At 30.3% G+C, this 25,336-nt stretch overlaps 3 protein-coding genes across 4 annotated transcripts; 2 read left to right on the top strand and 1 right to left on the bottom strand.

Annotated features, from left to right (window-relative positions):
- The first annotated feature begins 598 nt into the window (after positions 1 to 598).
- Positions 599 to 10,928, top strand: LOC112684187 (TNF receptor-associated factor 4). The gene is made up of 7 exons (XM_025555554.1): positions 599 to 769; positions 8,759 to 8,860; positions 8,977 to 9,231; positions 9,292 to 9,519; positions 9,578 to 9,722; positions 9,796 to 10,070; positions 10,497 to 10,928. The coding sequence occupies exons 1-7, from the start codon at positions 599 to 601 to the stop codon at positions 10,695 to 10,697; spliced, it is 1,377 nt and encodes a 458-aa protein (XP_025411339.1). The 3' UTR covers positions 10,698 to 10,928.
- On the bottom strand, positions 9,762 to 16,135 carry LOC112684188 (U6 small nuclear RNA (adenine-(43)-N(6))-methyltransferase). Of its 2 annotated transcripts, none has more exons than XM_025555556.1 (8): positions 15,805 to 16,135; positions 14,228 to 14,444; positions 12,742 to 12,882; positions 12,462 to 12,684; positions 11,490 to 11,787; positions 11,061 to 11,406; positions 10,481 to 10,613; positions 9,762 to 9,951 (listed from the first exon to the last, which is right to left on the bottom strand). In XM_025555556.1, exons 1-6 carry the CDS (start codon positions 15,910 to 15,912, stop codon positions 11,062 to 11,064), a joined length of 1,332 nt encoding a protein of 443 aa, XP_025411341.1. In that variant the 5' UTR covers positions 15,913 to 16,135; the 3' UTR covers positions 9,762 to 9,951; positions 10,481 to 10,613; position 11,061. The 2 variants fall into 2 exon arrangements, with proteins under 2 accessions (XP_025411341.1, XP_025411340.1); XM_025555555.1 differs by having other exon boundaries at positions 9,885 to 9,972.
- Positions 16,136 to 16,912: 777 nt separating this feature from the next.
- Positions 16,913 to 20,317, top strand: LOC112684203 (transcription initiation factor TFIID subunit 9-like). Its single transcript, XM_025555582.1, has 5 exons — positions 16,913 to 17,036; positions 17,094 to 17,230; positions 19,215 to 19,343; positions 19,403 to 19,505; positions 20,063 to 20,317. The coding sequence occupies exons 1-5, from the start codon at positions 16,913 to 16,915 to the stop codon at positions 20,245 to 20,247; spliced, it is 678 nt and encodes a 225-aa protein (XP_025411367.1). The 3' UTR covers positions 20,248 to 20,317.
- Positions 20,318 to 25,336: the final 5,019 nt, after the last annotated feature.

The following is a 25,336-nucleotide window of genomic DNA, read 5'->3' as shown; positions in this document are numbered from 1 at the left end:
TTTTTTAATTTATGCATAGAAACTAGGGACTAGGTCTCGTTTAAACCTTATTTTTTCGTGGGGAGGGGGGGGCAAACGTTATTTGCTCCAGGGCAGCGTCGGCCCTTAATCCGTCAACCGGAATTAGGCACCCGTAATTGCGTTCGATCACCGTTTTACCGTAACGGAACGGTTTCGATTTCGTTCCTCTCTGCAGACATCACACGACTTTTGTCGTCAGCCCCCCGATATGAGCTCCGTACCGTACCGGACACCCGTAACACCGCGGCCGCGAACGGCGCGCGCACGTCGGATCGTTCCCGGACACGCGGCTACGTGCAGCTGCATGTCGGTGCACGTCGGCGGTCCCCCGCCACCGACGCCGCAACAGCTGTGTACGCGCGCCGCCGCCTTCCGGTCGTTTCCTTCGGTCGCCCTAACACCGAACACCACGATCAGTCGTGTCACGTTCGCCGCACCATTACCACGTACGTCGTAACCTCCGTCGCATAACCGCTGCCGCCGTCTTATCGCGTTCGACAACCGATCGTCGTCGTCGTCGTGCCGAGGTCCCGACGTTTCCATTCACCCCATCGTTGTCCTGTTTCACCGGTCGAACATGGGCAGAAGCCTTGCGCTGTGGACGAAGACGCTGAGCTTCCCGTCCCGCAACTCGCCGAACAAATCGTCCAAGCACAGCATCACCACGTCCATCAACACGTCGTCGTGCACGATCTTCGCGCCGGCCACGCCGACCAAAGAGAAAACCACGCCCGTGTCCACGCCAGACGTAAGTCGTGCGCGAGTCATTTCGCCGTTTTATTATCGCCTATGTTGTTTCGTTTACCCGTTGCGCCGCCGCGGTTAACATCGCCGGAAGGTCCCGGGTCAGTGGGCATGATTCCGAAAAATCGTCTCCACCGGTGCTCTCTCTGCTCAGGGGCGATTGCCTCCCCCCCAGAATCTGTGTTTAAGGAATCGATTATATGTGGGATACACATTTCAAATTTTTTCAATGTGGATCGTTTTATAACGATATAAAATTACGCGTGGCTGCGAATACTGGATTGGGCCTTTTTTTCGGGTCCATACTTAGTGAAAAATCAAATAAAGCACAAGCAAATTTGAGTCGCCTCCCCCCCCCCCCCCAAGCAAGTTTAAATACGCCCCTGTCTTTGCTGCCGGTTATCGCCCGTTAGTGCACTTCTCTTCATACTAACAGGCATGATAAAGTGAATTATTTACTTTATCATGCTTTTAGGTACACAGTTTCGTTACGTATTCGTTTTTTAACCTTTGCTCAGCTCTACAGGGAGGAATCATGTTCACGAGTGCTTTTCGCCTGAAGTCCATCGCGGTCGGACTGCACCCGATCCCTGGCGCGCTTGCATCATACGACCCTTCACACGACTTGCAGTCTAAGCTGTGATGTCGGAAAAAACCTTAAACCATTAGAACGTTTTAAATTGTTAGCGGAAGGCTAAAGGTTGATAAGGAAAATAAAGGAAACAAGACTTTTTCGGGTTTTCGAAAAGATCGCTTACCTGGGTCAATACGTATTTAAAAAAACGGTTTTTTTTTCCCTCTTCCGTTCATTACGCGTCGATTTTACGATTACTAACTATCCGACGTTACATAAGTAGATTAGCTACTGGATAATAACCATTTCCGAACACCGATATTGTACACCGTAAACCGTAGTAATTCACAGCTTGTATTATACAGTGAGAGTATTGCATGATTTCGAAAATGTTAAAAAATCTCAATATTAAGAATTTCTCTAGGCGTTTGTATTAGAGGTACGCAGTATTATATCTCATTATTATAACTTTCGCGTAATTAGACATATTTTTTAGATTTATAATTTCAAAAATAATAAGATTATTAATGAGTATGTACTCAAACGTTAAAGGGGAAAGTAATTTGAACAATATTGTATAATGATGGGTAGTATTCGAATTAAAAAATACGAAATAATCGACCGAAAATTATTCAACAAAAGTTAATATCATTGTAGTAAGATAATCTTTGTCAAGCGCGTGTATATGTTTAATAATTTGTCGAAATGTTTTTTCGAAATACTTGATATTAAAAAAAAAGTGAATGAATTTAGCTCTAGATAATGAAAATGCATTAAAGCATAAGGGTACCAAAGTAAAATAAAGAATTCAAAGAATTAATTCAAATTGATTAATTTTGTCAGACATATTTGATCGTAATCGTTGTTTGTTTAAATATATTCAAAATTCGTAGTTGAATCATATTAAAATTGTATTATATTTGTTTCACGAGTGTTATATTCATTTTTAAAAAATAAAACAAACACGCATATTACATTAAGTAGAATATCATGTATTATGATACTATATGGGGGTTCGTTGGGTTGATTTCATTAAACACCTGCTTGACTGTCTGTGACCAAGACGGGCAACCGCGTAATAAAATAATGATAATAATTGTTTGGTGGTGTTTGCATTATTTTTATTATTATTATTATTATTATTATTATTATATTTATTTAATGATATTCAAGGAAAACGGTATACGCACAACTCAAGTGTACAACAGTATACGTACATTTAATACCTGTGTACACCACGGTTGTCCAAACACGGATGTAATACTCTGAACCAACTAAAATTTACCAAAATCATAAAGTAAATAATAATAATATAATGCAAGCGTATAACAATGCAGTAAGATGGCGTAATTATATTATCCGTCGCATTTGCATACAATTGTCGTTTTGAAAAATATTATTACTGTATTCATATGTACCTAGCTACGGTGTGCACTCTGCAGACACAGGCAAATAGTAACGAAAAAAAAAACTACCGACCCGTGTACGTATAATGGTTGACCGTTTCGTTGTTGTATGATAATTGTCTATAATATTCTGAAGAATGTACACTCCCGAAATCGTTCGTAAAATGCATCCTGTCCGATAGCATAGGCAAAACGCGCGGTATTTTCCATTCCACCCTTTCCTACAACATCGGGCTTAATTTTCAAACCCAAAACGACAACGGCTCCGACTCGTCCTCATACCCGCACTTTTTACCATCCGTACGCTATACGCAATGCGGGTTTTTAGTTTTTATCGAAGCAGCTGTTTCATGACCAAAATGGGGTGAGTGCGTGGGTGGATAGTGGTTGTGTAACAGAAAAGCTTAATACATAATACATAATACATGCTCCGCGTAAAATATTATAAAAAAAAAATAAACATCAGTATTAAACGTTTCGCTCTGAATTTAAAACCTTGACTTGGGGTGGATACTCGTTACATGTAATTGGTTCGTTTGAAAATAAACTTCGCACCGCCACTGGCAATACGTATTCGGACGAGTGGATGAATTACAGTAAGTTTAACGATGAAAGGCGTGATCTTACGATTTTTTTTTGAATCTATAACAACCACCCGTACGTGCTAATGCGAGAAAAAAAATTATCCATTCGAGACGGCCACACTTCCGATACGAGGAACAAATCGCGAAAACGTGAGTGCTACCCGTTTCCACTGCGCGCGGAAGTATCATTATAATAATATTCTTGTCTCGCGTGGAACATGGACGAAAATCGGTTATGCGAGACACGCGCCGCAACAGGTGTAAAAAATTATAGTTTCCAACCGGAGGGTTATACAGGGAAGATGAATCGTGCGTTATCGGTATACGGGGCCTTTTTATAATATTGCGCACGTAACGTCGACGAAAATATATCGAATTTCTGTCTTTCTCCGTGTGCGGTTTGTCGAAATTAAAAACCGTCGAATAGGTCAAATGACCGTGACGACGGAGTAAAAAAAAATTCGAATTTCAAAACAGGGTTGTACACTAATCATTTCACAGGATGTCCGGTGTATCACGGTGTACCTTCGCAGGGTTTATTATAACAACCTCTTTCTACTACTACTACTGCTATCGATATAACATAATAAATAATATACCTGTTGAGAGAAGATCCCGCGGTATTACGGATCTAGGAGGCAGAGTAGACCAATAACAACTCGTTATTGTTGAAACGAGGCGTTGTCATTGTATAATATGTTATGATCTCGCAAAGTCGCGTCCCATAGCTAACGGGTATTTTGGCATTTTGCGTCGCGTCAAAAACACATGGTAATAATAATAATAATAATAATATGTAAACGCACTACGCGCGCGTAACCAACCGGTTGCCGCCCGCCACCGTTCCTACACGATATTGTTGTTATTATCTATTCATCTTCGCGTATGTTCCATTTCTCCTGCGCGAATCATTAAAAAAAAAAAAATCCTTATGCAATATTAATGACGCCTTATTAATTCGAAAGCAATTATACGCAGTGGTTCTCCGTCGCGGGCGGGGGTGCGAATCAACGCGTTGTTCCTTACCTTGCAAACGAACTCAGTGCGGTGTAATGCGTTCTCCGTGTACGGTACGACGGTTTCGATTGAAGTAACGAAAATTCAAAAAAACAACGCTTCGTTTGCAATGTAGGTTAATTCGGTGGTATTGTGAAAAACGCATCGTTCGCTCGGTTAGTGCCCTAATGATCGTATTCATGCACCGTCCATCCGTTAATTGCATTAACCAACCATCCGAAGTTCAAAAGAGGAAGTCGCTTGCTAACAACGATGGATTAGGAAAAAATAATACAATCACAGTACATTTTGAAATTTGCAATCGTCCGGTTGATGATACATGTTAAGATCAGATTTGAACGATTTCTGTAGCATTAACGAGATAATTTGTACCGCGTAACTTCTTTAGATCAAATGTCTTCGACTCAGTGCAAATACAAATAATGTAATACATAGCATCTCAGCGTTATTGCTTACGCGTAGATTATAGATATCAGCTGTGTAACTGTTTATACGTACAAGTATATTCCAGTGTTTAATATTCACGTTGAATGACTTATTATTATTTATTTTTTTGTAGTAGCTGGCAATTATTTTATTTTCCGAATATAATCCTTATGGTAATAGTTGTATCAATGATGTCTTTAAACCATTTCTAAATCACAATTGTAAACATTGTTGCCAACGATAGTACCATTGTTAATAATTTAGAGACAATTTAACTACAGCCATATTTTACTCATTAGTATCTTTCTTAGAAGTTTGATTTTATTAAAAAATTAAGGAAATTTAAAAATGAATGGAAAGTTATTTACTAAAAAATCTATTTTAAAGTGACATCCAGTGTATTTCCAATTTTATTCAACTTTTCTGTCCATATTCGTTTGTATAAAAATAGTAACTCATGAATTGATTGAGTTCTAAAATATAAATATTTAATTTATAAAATCATAAAAATAAAAATTTGTAGGAGCGAGAGTATTAGAATAATTTAGTTGGTAACCACGCGTTTTGGCCTAGCCCATTGTCGGATTAAATTAATTATGATAACAGATTGTCGATATTATTTTACATAAACAAGTTCTATAAGATATTTTGTGTTACCTACATTTTTTAAGTTTTTTTGTCGAATCAATATTATTGTAACGACATTTTACGAAAAAAAAGTCAAGAGCACACAACAGTTTTAAATATTTATAATTAGTTTAAAAAAGTTGAAAATGTTGAGAATTATACCATCTACAGAGATAAAGGTGTTAATTATATGAATTCGGAAAGGCTTCATGTCCTTATAATGTTTTACTTAAGTTACAACGAAAAATTTAAGTTTATTTTTTGTTGTTATAATTTTTCGTTTGTTTTTTAAATTATTTTGACTGTTGAAAATTTCAAAACATTAAAATCGAGTTGATACTGGACGACACGAAAAAATTAAATAAATAAAATAAACTCCATGGTAAAATCAATATTTCCTTTGCACCACTCAGAATATAATATACAATTTACAGAGAATAAGAGACACTATTCATTAACGAAACGTCAAAATGAAAATAGTGTTTTTTTATAATTGTTATTTTTTATGTTACCACAGAAACATATTCCCTAGAATAATGATTCATGCATTACGTAATAATAATAATAGTGGAAATTCATAGTTATTTTTTTCCAAATGTGTTAATAAAAAATAAAAAAAAGTATTTGATAAAAAGCCTCTTGTATTACTGTTCTTTGTAGACATTATTTTTGACGAATGTATAGATTATATTGTAGTGCTTTTTTTTTTTTTTTTGTATACCGAAACCGGCAATAATATGGAACCGACGGAACGTGACCCCAACTAAGGGAGGATTCACTTAATCACTATTCGAAAGCATCTGTCACAGATCCGACACATGTGGGGAAGAAGAATATGACCCTATCGGCCGCATGTACCATACATAGGAATTCCTAAACGGACATCTGTTCAGACTTATTTAGTATGAACTAAATAATTCATAATAATAAAAGTATGACGTGATGCGTGCGACTTAAATGTTATCGGGAGGTCAGATATAATGTGTTAAAGCATATTTTCAAAAATAATTTATGTACGTTAACAACAATAATCTCAAAGGAAAATTGGATACGATTGTCGTAGGAATGTTTTAGTGCTGTCAAAATTACTTCGTTTCTATTGCTAGTTGACTAATGATCTTCTTGGATCGCATCTGTACAAAAACATACGCTCGACATCTCAAGTATATACGCGCATAAATATCTCCGATTTTATTATTTATTGTATTCTATTATCCATTCGGCATGTCAGTGGTGGTTAAACATAAATTTTTTTATTTTTCTTTAAGAAAACATTAGATAGGGCACCAATTTCGTTACTAAAATACTCGTTTGTTTTGTTTTGTCTTCATATAGAGGTTAGTTAAATTTTTCCAGGCAATCTGAATTACATATAGTTTAATATTTAATTACTATAAACTTAACAATTTTTATGTAATTTAAATGAAAACCTCGTATGAAATTTGCCATTTTCATGTTTTATTCATTAAAACTACATTAAATTGTATAGATCTTTCTCGATTTTTGTCGGATTACATACAAATATAAATTATTTATTTCGTTATAAATAATATATTATTCGTATATTACTCGTATTATATTAAGGCGCATGTTGTGTGGTCTTAAAACTCAAGTATTTTCCCATTACAAATGTTGATCAAGTGCCTATTACTTATTTAGCGGTTGATTTTTAAGTGTGTAGTATTAATTAATCGGTCAATACTCTTTAAAAGTAATCATAGATACTTAATCTACAGATGCATTTTAGAGACCCCAAAGCCCGCAGGAGGTCCGTGTGGATGTTGGACGAACAGGTGTGTTTCGGCAACCGTAACTTCTTATATAATGACTTGACCAGAACTCTAGGGGCCTCCCTTAAGCTTCGCCAAGCGTATATCCTTCGGTTTGAAACGCCTTTCATTATATTATTATTTTCGTGGCAGTAGATATGGCAAGAGGAATCACACCTGGTTTGGTTTATCTTGGTGCTCAGTCTACCTTGACATGACGTTAAAAAAATAACAGTAATTTATTGTGATATCGATTTTTATATGTGCACATGCATTTATTAATCAAGTAGGTACTTAAGTTGTATTTTAACTGCAACGAACTATGGTGTAGTGACCTCTAGTTTTGGTGTAACGATTTCAAAAGTATAATTTTGGATATGCATTTTCGAATAACGAGAGACGCGGACCTATAAAAATCTACGAAAAAACCTCAAGACAAATTAGGCATAGAGTAAAATTATCAGGATCGAGTCACGACATGTTAAACAACTACAGCTTACATAGCGATATACAACACCCATATATGAAACTAGAAGGAAAAAAACCATTTATAATAAAAGAATCGGGATGCATTACCAGAAGCTACTGTCCAACATTTACCAGTCGGAGGCGTAGTAATTCAACCACTTCTATGAGAACTAACTCGACATGTACCTTACTTCCTCCTACCTACCTAACCTATATCAATCTTAAACAGTTTAATCGATTTCTGCGGTTTCCTTCCCCGTGGTCGTCACTGGACCATAAACGAGATTTTATAATTACTTACACTCGAAATTTCTACAATATTACGCATCCATAACATCATCCCACTCAATATTATGTTTCGATATATAGGTTTAACACGTGTATTACGAGAATATTTGACTTTATGTAGGTAAACCAAATATTCGGTGCACATTATACGGATAATTTTTTATATCCAGCTGTGAATGGAAAAACGTTAGTTGATCCCAATCATAAAGATACATATAAACTACAAAACACATGGTAAACTATATGTAATTGCTGACCCATTGTAAAGCCTATATAAAAGAACTTGCACGTGTCCTTAAACGCGTTCTATTGTTTCGCGCGTGAATGTAATTTCTCTTCTTATGAAAAAAAAAAATAATATAATAAAATTGGCGTTGCAGATTTTTATTAATATATGGGTATAATACATCGGTGTATAGCGTTGCGAATGTACGTAGTATATAATGTGTTAAAAAGTTATTTGGTTGAAAATCAAGTCTTAAAATTTAATTATAGTGAACAGACGTATACAACAATAAATGCGTTGAATTTGTGTGGGAAGCATAACTATTTAAGTTATTAAAATCTATATTTATTGTTTTGATTCATTGAATAGTTATACTATTGAAACTTAAAATTTTAGATGCATAGGTATCTATTCTTTTATGTTGATTTTGAAATTTTTGTATTTACAACAATTTTTAATTTAATTAAAATATAATTACAAATTAAATCATTTATTAGGTTTTTTCCATTACTATATACTTAATTTTATTAAAAGATATTTATAATTTTCTATTGTTTAGTTGATTTTCGAAACAAAATAGTATAATATTAAATACTTTTATTTTTCAGGTCTCCGATTGTGAAAAAGATAAAGATATAATGGGCTCCGTTGTCTATTGCATTCACCATAAAGAAGGTTGTAAATGGAGTGATCAGTTAAGACGATTAAAAGTAAGTTTATATCTAAGTAACCATTAAAATTAATATTACCAAATCATTTTTTCAATAAAAAAAGTATTTATAAAGTAATAATTGAAGTTAATAAACATATGCATTATAATTAACAGGGACACTTGCAAACGTGTAAATATGATGCTCTACCTTGCACCAATCACTGTGGAGCTCAAATTGCTAGGATTTTAATGGATGATCATGTAAGATATACTTGTATAGAACGTGTCATCAAATGTGAACATTGTAATGGTGAAATGAAAGGGGAGGCAGCTGGTGAAGAGCATAGTAGAACTTGTCCAGTAGAACCAATCCATTGTGAAGCCAAATGTGGTGTAAAAATTCCAAGACGAATGTTAGCCAAACATAAGGTAAAATATTATTGAACTATAATATTTTGAATAATTCAATAACACAATATTTTTATTCAGGTTACAGAATGCTCAAAAAGATTGGTACCCTGTCGTCATTGTGGACGGCAGTTTGTGGCCGATACTATAAATTCACATTCAACATCATGCCCACGTTTCCCTTTACCTTGTCCTAACAGGTGTGAAATAGTTAATGTAGCTCGTGAAGATTTAGAACACCATATTAAACATGCGTGTAATTCCATGTTAATATCTTGCAGCTTCAAAGAAGTTGGCTGTCGATTCAAGGTAACACAATACAAATTTCAACAACTCTATTTTACTAACTTTTTATTTTTAATCATAGGGTTTGAGAGGAAAGCAAATGGATACACATATGGATGAATCAAGCCAACAGCATTTAACATTGATGTGTTCAATGGTGACCAAACAACAACAACAAATTGTATCCATGAAAAAAGTGATAAATAATTTAACTGTCAATCAGTCAGGTAAATACACTTTTTTTTACAATAGTACATAAATTATAATATAGATTGCTTATAACGAATTTATTATTTAAAGGTACATTGATTTGGAAAATCAGTGATGTACTGGAAAAACTTGAAGAAGGTCGGCATAAATTATGTGGTGATGGCTTAGAACTCATCAGTTCGCCATTCTACACCAGCCAGTTTGGGTACAAGTTGCAAGCATCGGTGTTTTTGAACGGCAATGGGTCTGGTGAAAACACACATGTATCTGTTTATATAAAAATATTGCCAGGTGAATTTGATGCCCTTTTAAAGTGGCCATTTTCACATTCTGTAGCATTCACATTATTCGACCAAAGTGAAAAGGTGTGTATTTGAATGATATTGTACACATTTATAAACTTAACCTAATATGAAGGATATATTTGCACATTACAGTCAAATGTACTTATTTGAAAGCTATGTATCAAAAATAATCAAAATAGTATATTTATGAAGGGCAAATTGTATGTCGAGAAAAAAAAAATAAAAAAAAAAAAATAAATAAACAAATTAAACAAAAAATACAGTCAAAATCAAGAGGAACGTCTTACGATTAAAATAAATATATTTCAGTCAAAATTAAAACAATACCTAAATATACATATTATTTATATATATATAAAAAAAAAAAAAAATAACAAACAAGAAATATGAATTAACATTGTAATGTGCAAATATATTATTCTAGTGGTTATATACATTATATAAATTCAAAATACAAATATTTTAACTACCTTTATCATTCCTTAGCCATGCAACATAGTTGAAAGTTTTGTGCCTGATCCATCTTGGGAGAATTTCCAACGACCAAGTATGCAGCCAGATAGTCTTGGATTTGGTTTCCCAAAATTTGTGTCACATGAAACACTTTTGAAAAAAAGACAATTTACTAAAGATGACACAATTTTTTTACGTATCAAAGTAGATCCTAGTAAAATAGTAGCAGTTTAGAAAATAATTTTCATTTTATAAGCTCTTAATATATGATCTCGCAAAATGTGAATGAAAAGAAAAGTGTAAACGTGTTCAAATTTAAATTTTTTTGTATTTTAGTAGTCTTTTTATCACAACTGATAATGTACAAAATATGTGGACTGTTTGTTGTTTGAGTCAATTCTTACACCTATTTGTTAATCAATTGATTAACTTAATTTATCTATGTATTTTTTGTTTATTTTTTCCTTAGAATATTATACCAAATTATTTTTATAGTATCATAACTATTATACTGTACACTATAATATTTTGTTATTCACATTAAACCTATTTAATATTAAGTATTATATAACTGGTATTTTATTATATACAACTTACATCACACAAATCTATTCTTCAAAAACTGAAAAAGTTGATACGAATTATCTCTATTTCCATCAAGGTGTAACATATCTATCCAAAGTGTATCATCTGTTTTTCTTAATACCAAAGTAGCAGCAAATAATGCATTGATATTTGCAGATGTTTCCAAGTTTTGTTCAACCTTTTCGTCATCAGATTCATTGGATAAATTATCATTAGTTTTCTGACGTTTATTATCATTCGATTTTTGTTCCATACGCCTTTTTCGTCTTTGATGAGTCCAAGTATTTTCATAAGCTTTAATGTCCGCTTGAAACAAAATGTTTTCATCTTTTTCTGATTTTAATAATGAAATTGACATCTAATAATGAAAAAAAAAATAAAAAAAAAAATATATATATATATATATAAATTTGTTTATAAAAAAAATAAATATAAATTTACCTTAAGATCGGCGAGTAGTTTAGTTAATTTAGCTAAGGCAGTAGATGAGTCATAAGAATCTGAAATATTAAAAGACACTGGAGGTCTTAATTTCACTTGAGATTTCATCTTTTGAAATTCTTTATTAGGCATAAAATCTTTTAATTTGATATCTGGCTGAAATGTCCAAGCAATACCCCAACGTGCAGTTTGACCTTGAAAGAAACCAGCTTTTGCAATTGCACATGCTCCAATAGCTTTCAATTTGTTTTTTAGAAGACCTAATGATGACTTATAACCAACCATTGATGTATAAATACTATTAAAAAATGTATTAAAATAAATTTTAATTAAAATATAAATATATTAAAATCTGTGAAATATGGAAATCAATGTGTAGTTTATGTTCAGTCTAGTTAGATAAATTGACCGTTAGCAATCATTGAATTTAGGACCATACATTTTTGTGTATTCACCGTTGTTGATACCCATTGGTATAATTACTCTGAGTCAATTTTTCATACAGATTTATAAATCAGCATTGCTAAACAAATTTAAAATGCAGTTAACATTATTATTAATAGTACCTTTAATATATATTTATACACCAAACAGCATCCAAAATTATAAAATTAAATAATTAGAATACATTTTTATATTGGTAAATTTTCAAATTTTGTGTAGTTTACATGCTAGTTTATGTAGTCAAATATTGATAAATCAAACGTTGATAAATCAAAAAAAAAAAAAAACCTCAATATTTTAATTTTATAAGAGAATCATTTTAGTTATTAAGGTTTTTAGTAAACGATGCTGTAAAAAAATACTTAACTACTATACTATATAAGCATTTATCATAAATATTTATAATCAATGATATTAGATATAGATATTTGTTAGCCAGAATAATTGTATATATTGAACAATTCTACCCATCTTATGATTTCCACATTAAATAGATTTTACTATAATAAAATTGTGTTACATCATTACCTTATTGAATTCTTTAATGTTTCACTTTCTTGAATTATTTTTTGGATAAACTCAACTTCACCACCAACTGTATACATTTCACAATTTACTCCTTTGTCACTGTTTGAATCATCATCAGAATTTAAATTTGAAAATTTATGAAAGGGTGGATTACACATACAAAAGTCATAATGATCATTTGCTGCTACTGGCAATAAGCTATCCCACTCAGATACTTCTAGAACTATAAATTCAAAAATTGATATAATTTTTTTTATTTCACTCACCATAGGTAAATTACCTCGAATTAAATGTTGTAAATTATTTTTTTCAATATTTTTAGTTGCATTTTTAATGGAGTCTTTGTTGATATCAGTACCAACCATTGACCATTGAAATTTTTTTGCTGCTAACAATGGATAAATGCATGATGCACCAGTGCCTAGAAATGAAATGTTTATCTAGAGGTCTCGTTTGAAAACGTGAATTAATATGTACGTGAATACGGAGTTCATGTTCACGTGAATGGAAAATTTACAATCACGTATATTTAATACAAGTGAATTTACTGTCCGTGTTTACGCGAATTAGTGTTAATCACATATTCACGTGAATTAGCGTTATTCAAGAATACACCGCACGGCCGTACGGATATATAGTAACTGGCCTTTATGTACAGCGACTGTCAATTGAATTATCTGATTATTATTTACTTTTGTAATAAGTTAGGTACCTATACCTCCTAATATCAAATAAAATATATTTTATATATTTATATTAATAAATATATTTTTATATTTATTATAATTAATAATTAATTATAATAAATATAAAAATATATTATTATTATATATAATAATTATTATTGTACATCTTTATGAAAATAAATATTCCTCAACCCTGGTATAAGTCTAATTATTATATGTAACAATGAAGAAGTAAATATTAAAACTTTTTAACAAGTGAATACGTGAATTAATTACACGTGTACACGAATTTTTAAGTACACGGTTTAATAATTCCGAAAGTTAATTTCACGGGAATACGAGAAAATATGTACACGTGAAATAGGGACCACATTGTTTATCAAATTTTATTATATTAATCATAACTTATTATTTTTGACATCTTAAATAAATAAAATAAAAATGGTTTAAATTAATCGATTAATAAATATTTTAGATTTAAGAAATCAATTATATAAAAAGACCAAAGAATAAGGTATTTATATACTTTATTAATATAAATATTTGCGCCTTTGAACTTTGAATCATCAATATACTTATGTTATATGTACTATTATACTAAAAAAAAAAATGAGTTATAATTAAATCATTCTTAAATATATGAAACAATAAATTGTTTTAAAATATTGATACTTATAAATAATTAATAATCAATATATTAGAAGAATTGGTCTAGAATTTTCTTAAGCATTTATTATAAAGTATAGTACTAAAAAAACATTTATTATACAAGTTATTATTTTTTTTAATAGTTTATACTTGAAGCATTCAGAATGTTGTCATGTTGTCTCTATAGAACTTTTTGAAAATCATTATTGTTGGGTCAATTTTACTTTTACCATTGAAATTCAAGAACTTAATTTGATTACAAATAGAACAAAAACATTATTTTAACTATTTATAATTAAAGCTAGTAATACTAAAAAATTGTTAAATAATAGTTTATGGGCATCAATTTAGCCTTTACCATGGGTTTTATATTTTTTGTTTCTATTAAAATTTCATGTTTATATTATACTGATATTTAACTATGTAAATTACCTATGTCAATTCCTTTTATTTTCTTCTTACTATCATAGTTCAAGTTAAACAAATCCTCGATCCAGAGTAAATAGTTAAGCCGCAACGGAACAGTAGGTACCAGTTTTCCAACAGGTAACTCAACGTCCAAATCAAAGTCTTTCTTCAATAGTATAGTAGATAACAGTCTAAGAGCTTCCTGGTTCTTAAAGTCAAAAGTAATTTTTCCATTCAATCCCTGCAAAGACATAATATTTTAAATTTTTTTTTGAAAAACAGTGATCATAATAACAGCAAAAGTGTTCTGAGAGTTTGTGTGCCTGTAAGCACATTATAAAACCTTCTTTATCTATATCAGGGATGGGCAACTTAAAGTAACTAGAGGGCCAATTTTTAGAAAATTAAAATTTAGCGGGCTAGAGCATAGAATATAAAAATAAAAGATCATTCAAAATATGAATTTTAATTAGCATTTATATACATGGAAATAATAAATTCAACACACATGATAGCATAATACGAATGGTACGAAGGAACTGATAAAGTTAAATAGTTCGCTACAAACAGCTATCGTTGGAAGTTAAACTTATACATACATATGACATTTAAACGTTTAAGAATGTTTAATACTAGATAAAAATTATTATATTGATAAGTCAAAGTATAGATGACAAACTTTAAAATTGTATGATGTAATTTTAAAATATATTATGGGCCACCAGTTGCTCACCCCTGATCTATATTATACTTGTTTTACAAAATAAACATTTCTTTTGTGTACCATTTTCTTCAATGAATTTTTTTTGTTATTTCATGTAAGTATAATGTTTTTGATTATATAAAAGAATGCGTGAAAGAGAAAAAGAATTAAAGCAATTCTTAGCTCATAAAATTACTTCTCAAAAATTAACATTCTATTCTACGTACAATTATGTTACACAAATAACTATCACTGATGGTATTTGATCATAGGTAAGGTGATACATCCTCTATTGTTGCCGGGGAATCTTCAAGACATTAAAATATCCAGTTTTCAGAAAGTAGCAAAAAATAACGATTTTAATTTGTTAATGAATTATTATTTTTATTATATTTAATTGGTATGTGTGCATTTTTTTTCTCTCGGAAAATCAGAACTTCAATTTTTAAAACCTAGTATTTGACTTTATTAATAATTATTAAATAAAAAAAAAAATTGCGTAATCAAAATGATGAAGATATTATTTTATTATTTTTTTTTTGTCCCTTTATGAACAAAATAATATTTGGTCCTCTTAATCATAGATACCTATACGAAAAAAAATGTTGGTACCTATTAAGTATTATAACGAATTATAAAAACAAATTGATGTAGTGATATTATTATTTGAACTTATAAGTTTATATCAACATTTGAATTTCATTGATTTTTCTTATCTTAAAAATAATAATGATAATAAACATAAATGATAAAAAATAAAAATAATAATAATAATAATAAAAGTAATAAGAGTGGAATAATAACAAAAGTATTAGGAGTGGAATAATATTGAGTTATCAGATTCGAGCCCGTGCCCGACGAATAGTGTAATACACAATAATAATGATCGGTTACTTACGGTGACTGAGTACTTTTTGAATTCCGGGTACTCGGCGGCCAATTGTTTGAAGTCGGGCGGCGTGCGGTACATGTTTCTCGGGTGCATGAATCGGTTGGTAGTGGACATGATTGTTGTCAAAGGGAATCGGAACGGTTCTCGACCTGACCGCAGGGACGCCGTCGTCGCGACCAGCGGCTCACTGGTGTACGGTTGTCGCGCGGATACGGTTCGACTCGGCTGCGCCACACGAAACGTGCAATCTCCTATCGACGCCCAACAGCGATTTGAGCGCGCGCACGTAGTAAATAATACGTCCTCCGTGTTTGAGGTGTTTATTTACGTTTTCGGTCGGCGCGTGCGCGAGCCCGGGTGCGCGGCAAACTGATTCCAAAGACGTTATACACTTTTCACCTACTTCACCGCCCCCTCCGCCCATTGGGCGACGTAATTTCACAGATTATATGAAACCAAAGATATCTTCTAACACCGTATATGAAACATTACATTTATTAAATTTATTATGGATTTAATTTTAGTTTCATATATTCTCTGGTAATATCACTTGCCTTGAGAAATTATGTTTTCGTAAGAACCATATCGTTTGCGAACATCATCGATTATGGTCGACAAGAATTTGATCCGAATTTCAAAACATTTGCAACCGCGAACGCAGTACGCTGTGCGCCAGCGGTTCACAAACTCGTTTTAGTCGCGTATCACCAAAACGAAAAAAAATAATCGCGCCTCCCACGAACAAATAAAATCACATTTTCTATTATATTCAAGTATGAGTAAAGTGTTTTCGATCTAAACACAAATATTCATCGCAAGTTAATATTATAGTAATATATGCCTCAGAGTTTGGGAGTCATTGTGTTATGTAACAGTGTCGCTTTTTCGATCACCGATTCAACCGGATCGTCTTATCAACCTTAGTTCTTGATAATTCAGTACACAACTAAACAGTATCAGTGGACTGTAATTGTATACCTTTGCTCGATACATTAACCTCTGTGGTCCCGTCCCGTTGCTGTTATTTTGTCTTTGTACTGTCTTTCAGTTTAGTTTTATTGTAACTTCTTAATTGCCGAAGAAAAAATTGAAATCAACTGCATAATTTATAAATATGGCATCTTTTCACGGAAAACATATGCCCAAAGACACCCAAATTATTGCTTCGATCATGAAAGATTTAGGAATCAATGATTATGATCAACAAGTCTTAAATCATCTTTTAGAATTTAACTATAGTAAATAATGTAAAGGAAAAGTAAAAGAATTTTTTTAAAATTTTTTGTATTTTCTAGGATACACAACTTTACTTTTGGAGGATGCCAAGACATTTTCAAACTTTGCTAAAAAAAAAAATGTTGATGTGGATGATGTCAAAATAGCTATACAACTGGCTCAAGATGGTGTATTTTTTAGACCTCCTTCCCGTGAAGTAAGATACCTAAATTATTGCAACATTATTTGGACACTAAGTCAGCAAACTAAGAGTTTTTACCTAATATAACTTGTTGCCTTTATACGTACATAACATTTTTAAAATATGAGCAATGTTATTGAAGAGCAATTTATGTTTAATGGTTTCTGTTTGGAATACTTTAGAAATTGAAAATGTTGATTTTTCTAAGCAATTCATCATTGCTTCTTGGTTATTAATTATATCCATATATTGTCCTATAATTTGTGTGTACCATTAATGAAAAGGAAAGTTGTATATAGTAGTAAAAAATTATTTTTCATAATTTGTTTTGATGCCTTTACATAAGGTGACCATACGTCCCTTTTGAACGCGACAGTTCTGTTTTTTGTATCTTTGTCTCGTTGTTTCCAGGGAATTTTTGAAACAATAAAATGTTCTGTTTCCAAAAAGAAGTAAAAAATAATGATGGTCAATTTTAATTTGTTGATGAATTATTGTTTTTATTATATTTAACTAGTATGTATGCATGTGACATGTATACTCTGTGTTACTGCTTTATGGGTGGTGACGAGTGACAACGGTGAATGGCGAGGGATGTGAGTGGTGTATTAGGATAGATAGCTACACTGATAAAATATATAATATACAATATAATATTTAAATACAGCAATATCAGTGCAAACAAAAAATGATTTTTCATATTTAATTATTTCAGTGTTACAGTAATCGTTGACCGTTTTTTTCAACGTACGCGTTTTTCTTAAAAATATATGAAAAAAAAAATTGTTTATAATAAAAATTAGTTATATAATAATAGGTGTAATTAATAAATTAAATTTTTTTCATCCTTGAAACCATAATAGTAATTCATTTTATTAATAGTTGTTAAATAAAAATATATATATAATCAAAATGATGGAGATATTAGGAGAATATATGGTCACCTTACCTACATGCCAACAATATTATTCAATTGATATTTGACAATGTTTCTTGATCAGCTATATTCTTAGGATGTTATAATCAATAGTTAAGTGTTGCAAAACAATGGTAATTATTTTTATATAATAACTAGGGCTAGGATTTGTATGCAATAAAAAATTGTAAAATATGCATTTAAATTTTTATAAGATTAATACAAAAATATAGTTACAAAAAAAATATTTATTGAAATACATCAGTGGTTAGCTGTTTGTCTTAATTTAATGTAATTTAAGAATAAAATAAAATAAATTTTATGTTCAACAAAAAAAACAATTTTTATCCTTTAATCATCATGGCTAGAATTAAATATGAAATATTAATATTAAATTATAAATATCAATTACGAAATATACTATAAAACATTCATTTTTCATATTCTTATAATTGAAATGTGCAATAATATTAATCTTATTCAGTATATACAATAATATGCATTTTATCCAAAATATGCAAAAACATGCTAAATAAAAACACCACCATTTATCTCATAATGAGGTAATTCTTGGACATAAATGATAAAATTAATAATCAGAAGTCGCAAAAAAAACATGCTGTTGCATACAAATCCTAGCCCTGATAATAACTGTACTGAAAATAATTTTCTATAATTTTGAAAGTCTATATAAAATATATTCATTGTGCATATAAAGTTGCATATATTTTTATGCTATAGATTAATTAAATATAATATTGAATATGGTTATCCTTTTTTTTTCTAAATTCATTATACTAGAATTTTGATACCAATATAAGTCTGTCTTTTATAACAATTTAGTTTAAATTATTTTATATTAGAGTATTTTGTTTTTATTTTGGACATCAATTAATATAGCCATATTTATCTGATTCCTATTCTGTTATAATTTAACAAGCCTATACAACTTTGCTCAATCTGGATACATGACCTTATTAATCGTAATTCAATTTATGGTTTGAGCACATGGGATAGATTTTATTCAAAACAATATTTTAATTGTTCTTTATTATGATAGTCTATTAATTGCATTAATTACAGGTATTAATGGCAGCTGCTCGTGATGTAAATAGGATTCCATTACCTATGGTTAAAGCTTCTAGTGGATTGCGAATTCCTCATGATCGTTCTAACTTTTTGCAAACAAACTACAGACTCAAAAGTGATTTGGTAAAGATAAAAAATTATTTAATACTTTAATACATATAATATAATGTTTTAATTATTAGGTTTCTAGTGCAAACATACATAAGTCAGATATCAAAACAACAGCTGCAGAAATGTTAGAAGCATCCAGAAAAATAGAAATGGAGGATAGTGTTTATACACAATGTAATTACATTTATTAAATTTATTAAATTATATTTTAGGTTTTTACTCTATGTTAATCAGATGTCTAATTTTTAGCATATGGTGTAAATTACATTGTATAATTAATAAGAAATAAAATAACCGCCTTTATTTAGCAATTATTTTGGATAATCAATTATGATTGATTGAATATTCTTCCATTTATTTAGACTTAAATGAAAATAAAATCATAAGCTTTCTTTAATAATTATGAAAAATATTTTTTAAAATTAATGCATTTAATCAATAGTAATTCATTTTTAAAACTTTTCATTCAATATAATGTTTACAAATGACTCAATTAAGTTACTTGTATAATACGTTTTTATAACAATTTTGAATTATTGACATGATATAGAAATTTGATAAATCTATCCAAATTATTTTATTGTTTGCTGTATAATAGTTGTACATCTAATAATATTATTAGTGTTATACATAACTGTTTTAAACATGCTATGAATTCTCTATAGCTATGTAAAGTTTAGATGCAATTTTGTATTTATTAATATGTAATAATAATTTTGTTATGTTGATAGCTGATCAAATTATGAACAATTCAATAGATTTTGACTTGCAAGAAATAATTGAAAATCGACCGAATAGTCAAGAAAACGTTGGAGAAAATGGCAAAGACGAACTTATGGAAACTCAGACTTATGAAGACCGCTCTTTTTCTGATAGTCATCTCAATGATTCAGTAAAGCAACTTGGTGATTTGTAATTTTCATTAAATAAATGAAGCTCATACAATATTTATATAAATGCAAATCAAATACTATATTATTATAATTATTAAGAACTATTTTTGAAAATATTTAGATACATTTATAATAATATAGTATCTTAAAATAAGTTTGATTGGTTAAGTAAAAAATATTATCTTATTACATTGTTGAATTCCAATTTATATCTGTATTATAATAAACATATAACATTGTGATTTATTGGAAATATTAACACAATTTATGATTATATAAGTACAAAAGTGTTGAATTTATATCCAAGAATAAAAATACTTAAATATATACACGTGTTTGTGGTAATTAATTTTTAAGCACTTTAATTGTATTGAATTTTAATAAATTGATACATTTAGAAACTATGGATACTATTGTTATTGATGGGGGGATTGGTGTACTGTAATTTCTCCTTCCTATCTAGAGTGTTGTTAATACTTATAAATAACAGCGCTTATGCCTTAAATTGTTATCAGTATGTTAACAATATGAATCCAAACAGCATAAACCAGGCAGCCGAAAATCAAAAAACCTCCCTCTATTTGTGAAAAGCCATATGAAATAAATAAAAAAAATTGTTTTTTAATAAATCTATTGTGATAGCTATCCAGTAAAAGATTTTATTATGATTTTGATTATTTTATAACTTTTATATATATCATTTTTATATTACATCTTATATTTGTAGATAACATTATCTTAAAATTAAATATTGGGTGTATTCATAGTAGATATAATATTAAGAACTATAAAATATATTTAGTGTAACTATGTAGTGTCAAATAGTGTCCTCTATTAGGAAACATTATGAATAACAATAAAAGGGCTCGGAATTGTTAGATAAGTATTCATGGGCTCCACAATTGCATGTTTAGTGAAGCCCATTTTTCTGTTGAAGTAATTAAAATTACATAGAATATGCGAATGGGTGAATTCGGTATGTGTGGATTTAAATTTTTTTTTAGTAAAAACGAAACCAGAAGATGGATAATCCATCGACATTTTAAATTTTCTTTAATCTAATAGTTTTTATTTAATTGTATAGACGCAAAAAAAAAAAAGAGAGAATATAAATATATATATATAGAGATTAACCTCCTCTCAGATTTTTTAAAAAAAGTTCTACAAAATACACCAGATAGTTTGCCTCAAATTGTATTCGAAACACAGCAAGTAGCTAAAAATATGCAAATTATATCAAATTTCAATAAATATAAAATACTAGACGAATAAAAAAAAAAAAATTGTTTATCAATGAAAGTTCTGAAAGTACTGAACCTCAAATGGTATTTAGAAATTAAGTTGTTTTATACAAAATTGACTTTATTCGGTCAGATTTTGATCATTATCAAGAGTTAAAAAATATTTATGACGTTATTGAGTCATTATTAAAGTTTTTATCACAGATAAATGAAGTATAAGAATCGAAAACAAATTCCACACTTGTACGAAAATACAAATCAGATTAATCTGGAAAAATATGTCATGAAACGTTACACCAGAAAACTATATATTCTTCAAAATTAAAAAAAAACAATTTCAATGCTACCGCTCGAAATTTTAATAGTTCGTGGTAAATTGTATTATTGGAAGTTATTTAAAGGGCCCGAATATTTATTACAGGGGCCCAGAATTTGATGTGGGCGCCGCAGGTTATAATAACATATCATAATCGTATTATACGTATGAATCCAACGCTACGCGCGTTTGTGTATTTTCTTTTTCTTTATTGAAACTTTGTAGAATTACAATTTATTTTAACATTTACAAATTAGAGATAACAATGAAATGCATAATTATTTAACTAAAATATTATAACGTACATTTAATGTACAATAATTGAATCTAATTAAATGGACAGACCAGCCTCAAGGATGAAGGATAATATTCGGATTATAATGATTTCAGAATTTGAATTAAGAATAGAAAGACGAGTTTGTGTACATTTTATGGAATTTTTCAGTTCCAGCGGAGTGAACGGCGTTCTGTTGTCATTACTGTGACATACTTTAATTTTTACTTTAATTTTCATTGTGTACCGCGCACGTTCAGTCACGAAAGGGCCGGGGTACAATCATTATACCTCGGTTTATGTTGACGTTACTCGATGTACACGCATACAACCCCGCCAGAGGAGGGTAAAAGGATACGAGACGTGAATTAATGGTCTGTAAGTAGGGGGACATTAAAAAGCAACAAAATAAAAGTTGTTACGTTTTTAATGCGCGTAAAATCTCAGTCGTTAACAAGAAATAAATATAAAACATACATTCACGTGCAAACATCTAGCTGCGGTTTTAAACGATCGAAAAACGTTCTTTTGGTATCGAATGATAACACCAAGGATTATTAATTTGTTTGTTCGGTAGACACTCTATTAACCGTCACTGTCGGGAACTATGACTATGAATCGAATATACGGTTACGCAGACGTTTTGCAATAAACGTATACATTTTACGTGTGCACTTTCAGAAAAAAAAAAAAAAAATAATACACATATATACGGGCATGGCCGTTTTCGACCAAAAAAGTACACTTCCCTATTCTGCCGATTCACTTTTCGACCAAAACAAAAATTTATATAATAAATTTTAAATAATAAAATAATGACGAACAATTTTTGTCAATAATTATTAAAATATTAATATAAAAAATAACGATGTTTTATACCTAGTTTTGATTTCTTATCGTAATGAAAATTTTTTGCATTTTTTTTTTTCGAAAAATTAGAACTTTAATCTTAAAAATTTTAGGACTTCGCTCGTTACGTCTGCCGGTTCCACTCAAAATCGAGTGCCATTGCGTGGCACTTTTCGGGGAAATGATGTACCGCCCCAAGGGGAATTATAGTCTAAACCTAACCTAGTTTTCATACAAACCTTGATACTGTTGCAAATGGGATTATGCTCTGTATGTGAACCTAAAACCTCGCTACGCGAGTAAAACCCTGAATCGACATTAATATATTATAATAGTTTCCATCATAATCAAACATTGTATATCATTATTTTATTATTTTAAATTTGTTATATAAATTTTTGTTTTGGTCGAAAAGGAAATCGGCCTATTTTAAATTTGGTCGAAAAGTAAATCGGCAGAAAAGGGAAGGGTACGGTTTTGGTCGAAAACGGACTCACCCATGTATAGTACGTATTACATGCCATGCTAAACACTACCTGAACTGAAACACTAACAATTTTAAACAATATAATTTGTTATTTTATTTTGTTTTTTTTTTTCGATACTCGAATTTTTTTAGCTGCAATATTTTCGTATTTTATGAAGCCGTAAGATGACCGGGTTAATCGTCAGTCGCTGATTAAATTAAATTGAAAATAATTCAATTTGTTCGTTCACGTAGCGTTTTTCGCATATGTCGATCATTAGAAAAAAATTGTATACGCTTGATAGTCGCCGCGACGAGTTTATCAATTTGCAATAATAACCCTATACCATGTGTACGACTACATTGTTACGTGCGTAGACATGCGCAGACCTGTAATTCAGAGGATACCTACAATACTTTCTTAACAAAACGTGTAATTACAAGCATGTTTAACAAATTGTAATGTATAAATAATTTTATAAACATAACATTAATTTTATGTTTAATATTTTGATATATTAGTCCCGATGGAAATGCCTTCCTTGGATCACGTATATTTCCTCAGATAGCTTCGATAATTTACGATTTGTACTTTTGAAGTCAATGGTAGCTGTTTTATTATCACAATAAGATTTGCACGAAAATTTCAAAAATGTAGTTTTATTTTTTCTATTACGAAACATCATTTATTTTTTACCAAATATTTTTGAGCAAATAACATTTAATTTGAGCAAAATCATTTACAATACGGGCCTCTAACTCTCTTAGACTTAAATTTCGGGGGGTGCCTGGGAACAACCGGCATTCTTCGTGCGTACGCTTATGTATATGTGATATTATTGCAATTGCAATGAACAAAAATGAAATGTCAATACTATTTTATTTAATTAATGACGTTCGTATATAAAATTTCTTAGCCCCCCCCCCCAACCCGTTTAGGATTCTAATGAGAAAAAATATTTAATATACACGTATTATACTTTTTTACGCATAAAATACTCAATGACGCAGATGGTTTGATTGGTATTTTCAGTAATATCGCGTAATAGCGTGTTACAAGTTCGATACGCGGAAATCAATTCATGCGGTACAGTATAATAATGGGATTATAATTAAAATTGTAGGACATTGTGACTTCAAGAGTAAACATTTTCGGTTTGGTATACATAGTGGACAGTATATAAATTAGGAATGGGCATAAAATTTAAAAACCTGAATTATCTGAATTATCCGAATATCCAAATTCGGATTTCAATCAAATTCTTATCAGGATTTGCCGAAGTATCAGAATTCGGCTTTATGAATTTGCTTTTTATATAACTTACAATTACTTTTAATTTCTAGTAAAATAAATTATATTATTATATTGTAACAATAAATTAATATTATATTTTATGAATTTCAATACAATTGTCATGACCTTAACAGTTTTTATAATTTATTATTAGTTACCAAAATAACAATTTATTAAATTGTTGAATTTATTTTATACATCTAGGACTTACAGTAATAACTTGACTGAATACCCAAGTAACTGTATGACCTTTGAATGGTTACTGAATAAGCTTTTCTGTAGATAAGTTAAATTTACGAGTATATTACAGTACAATATAGGAATGATACAATAATAACTATTATTGACATAATTATTTATTTGGAAATGTTATCTTACAGTTATCAAATAAAAATTTGAGTTATTGAACAACAAAATGTAATTGAATAATCCAAATAAACCATGAAATACAGATTTCCTAAATATAAATATAAATATATTTCCTAAATTGTATTATCCAAATATTTGTAATCCGCATGAATGTTATTTATTTATTGTATCAAGATGATACACAAACGTTCTGCGGAGGTTTTTTTTAAATTTTTCCGGGAGATCCTTGCATATATTTACTTCTCGTCGCATATGAACTCGTTTAAACAAAAACTATGAAACCTAGTTGTGGATAGGGGATTT

This window comes from Sipha flava, unplaced genomic scaffold (assembly GCF_003268045.1).
Source record: "Sipha flava isolate LNK unplaced genomic scaffold, YSA_version1 245_pilon_pilon, whole genome shotgun sequence".
NCBI classification, from domain to species: domain Eukaryota; kingdom Metazoa; phylum Arthropoda; class Insecta; order Hemiptera; family Aphididae; genus Sipha; species Sipha flava.
Note: the sequence above shows the minus strand (reverse complement) of the source record. Positions and strands in the feature narration are given on the sequence as shown.

Bases quoted from the DNA above. Each gene is read 5' to 3' on its own strand.
- LOC112684187 (XM_025555554.1), top strand. From the start codon at position 599: ATGGGCAGAAGCCTTGCGCTGTGGACGAAGACGCTGAGCTTCCCGTCC. The intron at 770-8,758 runs GTAAGTCGTGCG...TTTATTTTTCAG, and splicing joins CGCCCGTGTCCACGCCAGAC to GTCTCCGATTGTGAAAAAGA. The intron at 9,723-9,795 runs GTAAATACACTT...TATTATTTAAAG, and splicing joins TTTAACTGTCAATCAGTCAG to GTACATTGATTTGGAAAATC.
- LOC112684188 (XM_025555556.1), bottom strand. From the start codon at position 15,912: ATGTCCACTACCAACCGATTCATGCACCCGAGAAACATGTACCGCACG. The intron at 14,445-15,804 runs GTAAGTAACCGA...ATGTCTTTGCAG, and splicing joins TCAAAAAGTACTCAGTCACC to GGATTGAATGGAAAAATTAC. The intron at 11,407-11,489 runs GTAAATTTATAT...TTTCATTATTAG, and splicing joins AACTACTCGCCGATCTTAAG to ATGTCAATTTCATTATTAAA.
- LOC112684203 (XM_025555582.1), top strand. From the start codon at position 16,913: ATGGCATCTTTTCACGGAAAACATATGCCCAAAGACACCCAAATTATT. The intron at 17,037-17,093 runs GTAAATAATGTA...TGTATTTTCTAG, and splicing joins TCTTTTAGAATTTAACTATA to GATACACAACTTTACTTTTG. The intron at 17,231-19,214 runs GTAAGATACCTA...CATTAATTACAG, and splicing joins TTAGACCTCCTTCCCGTGAA to GTATTAATGGCAGCTGCTCG.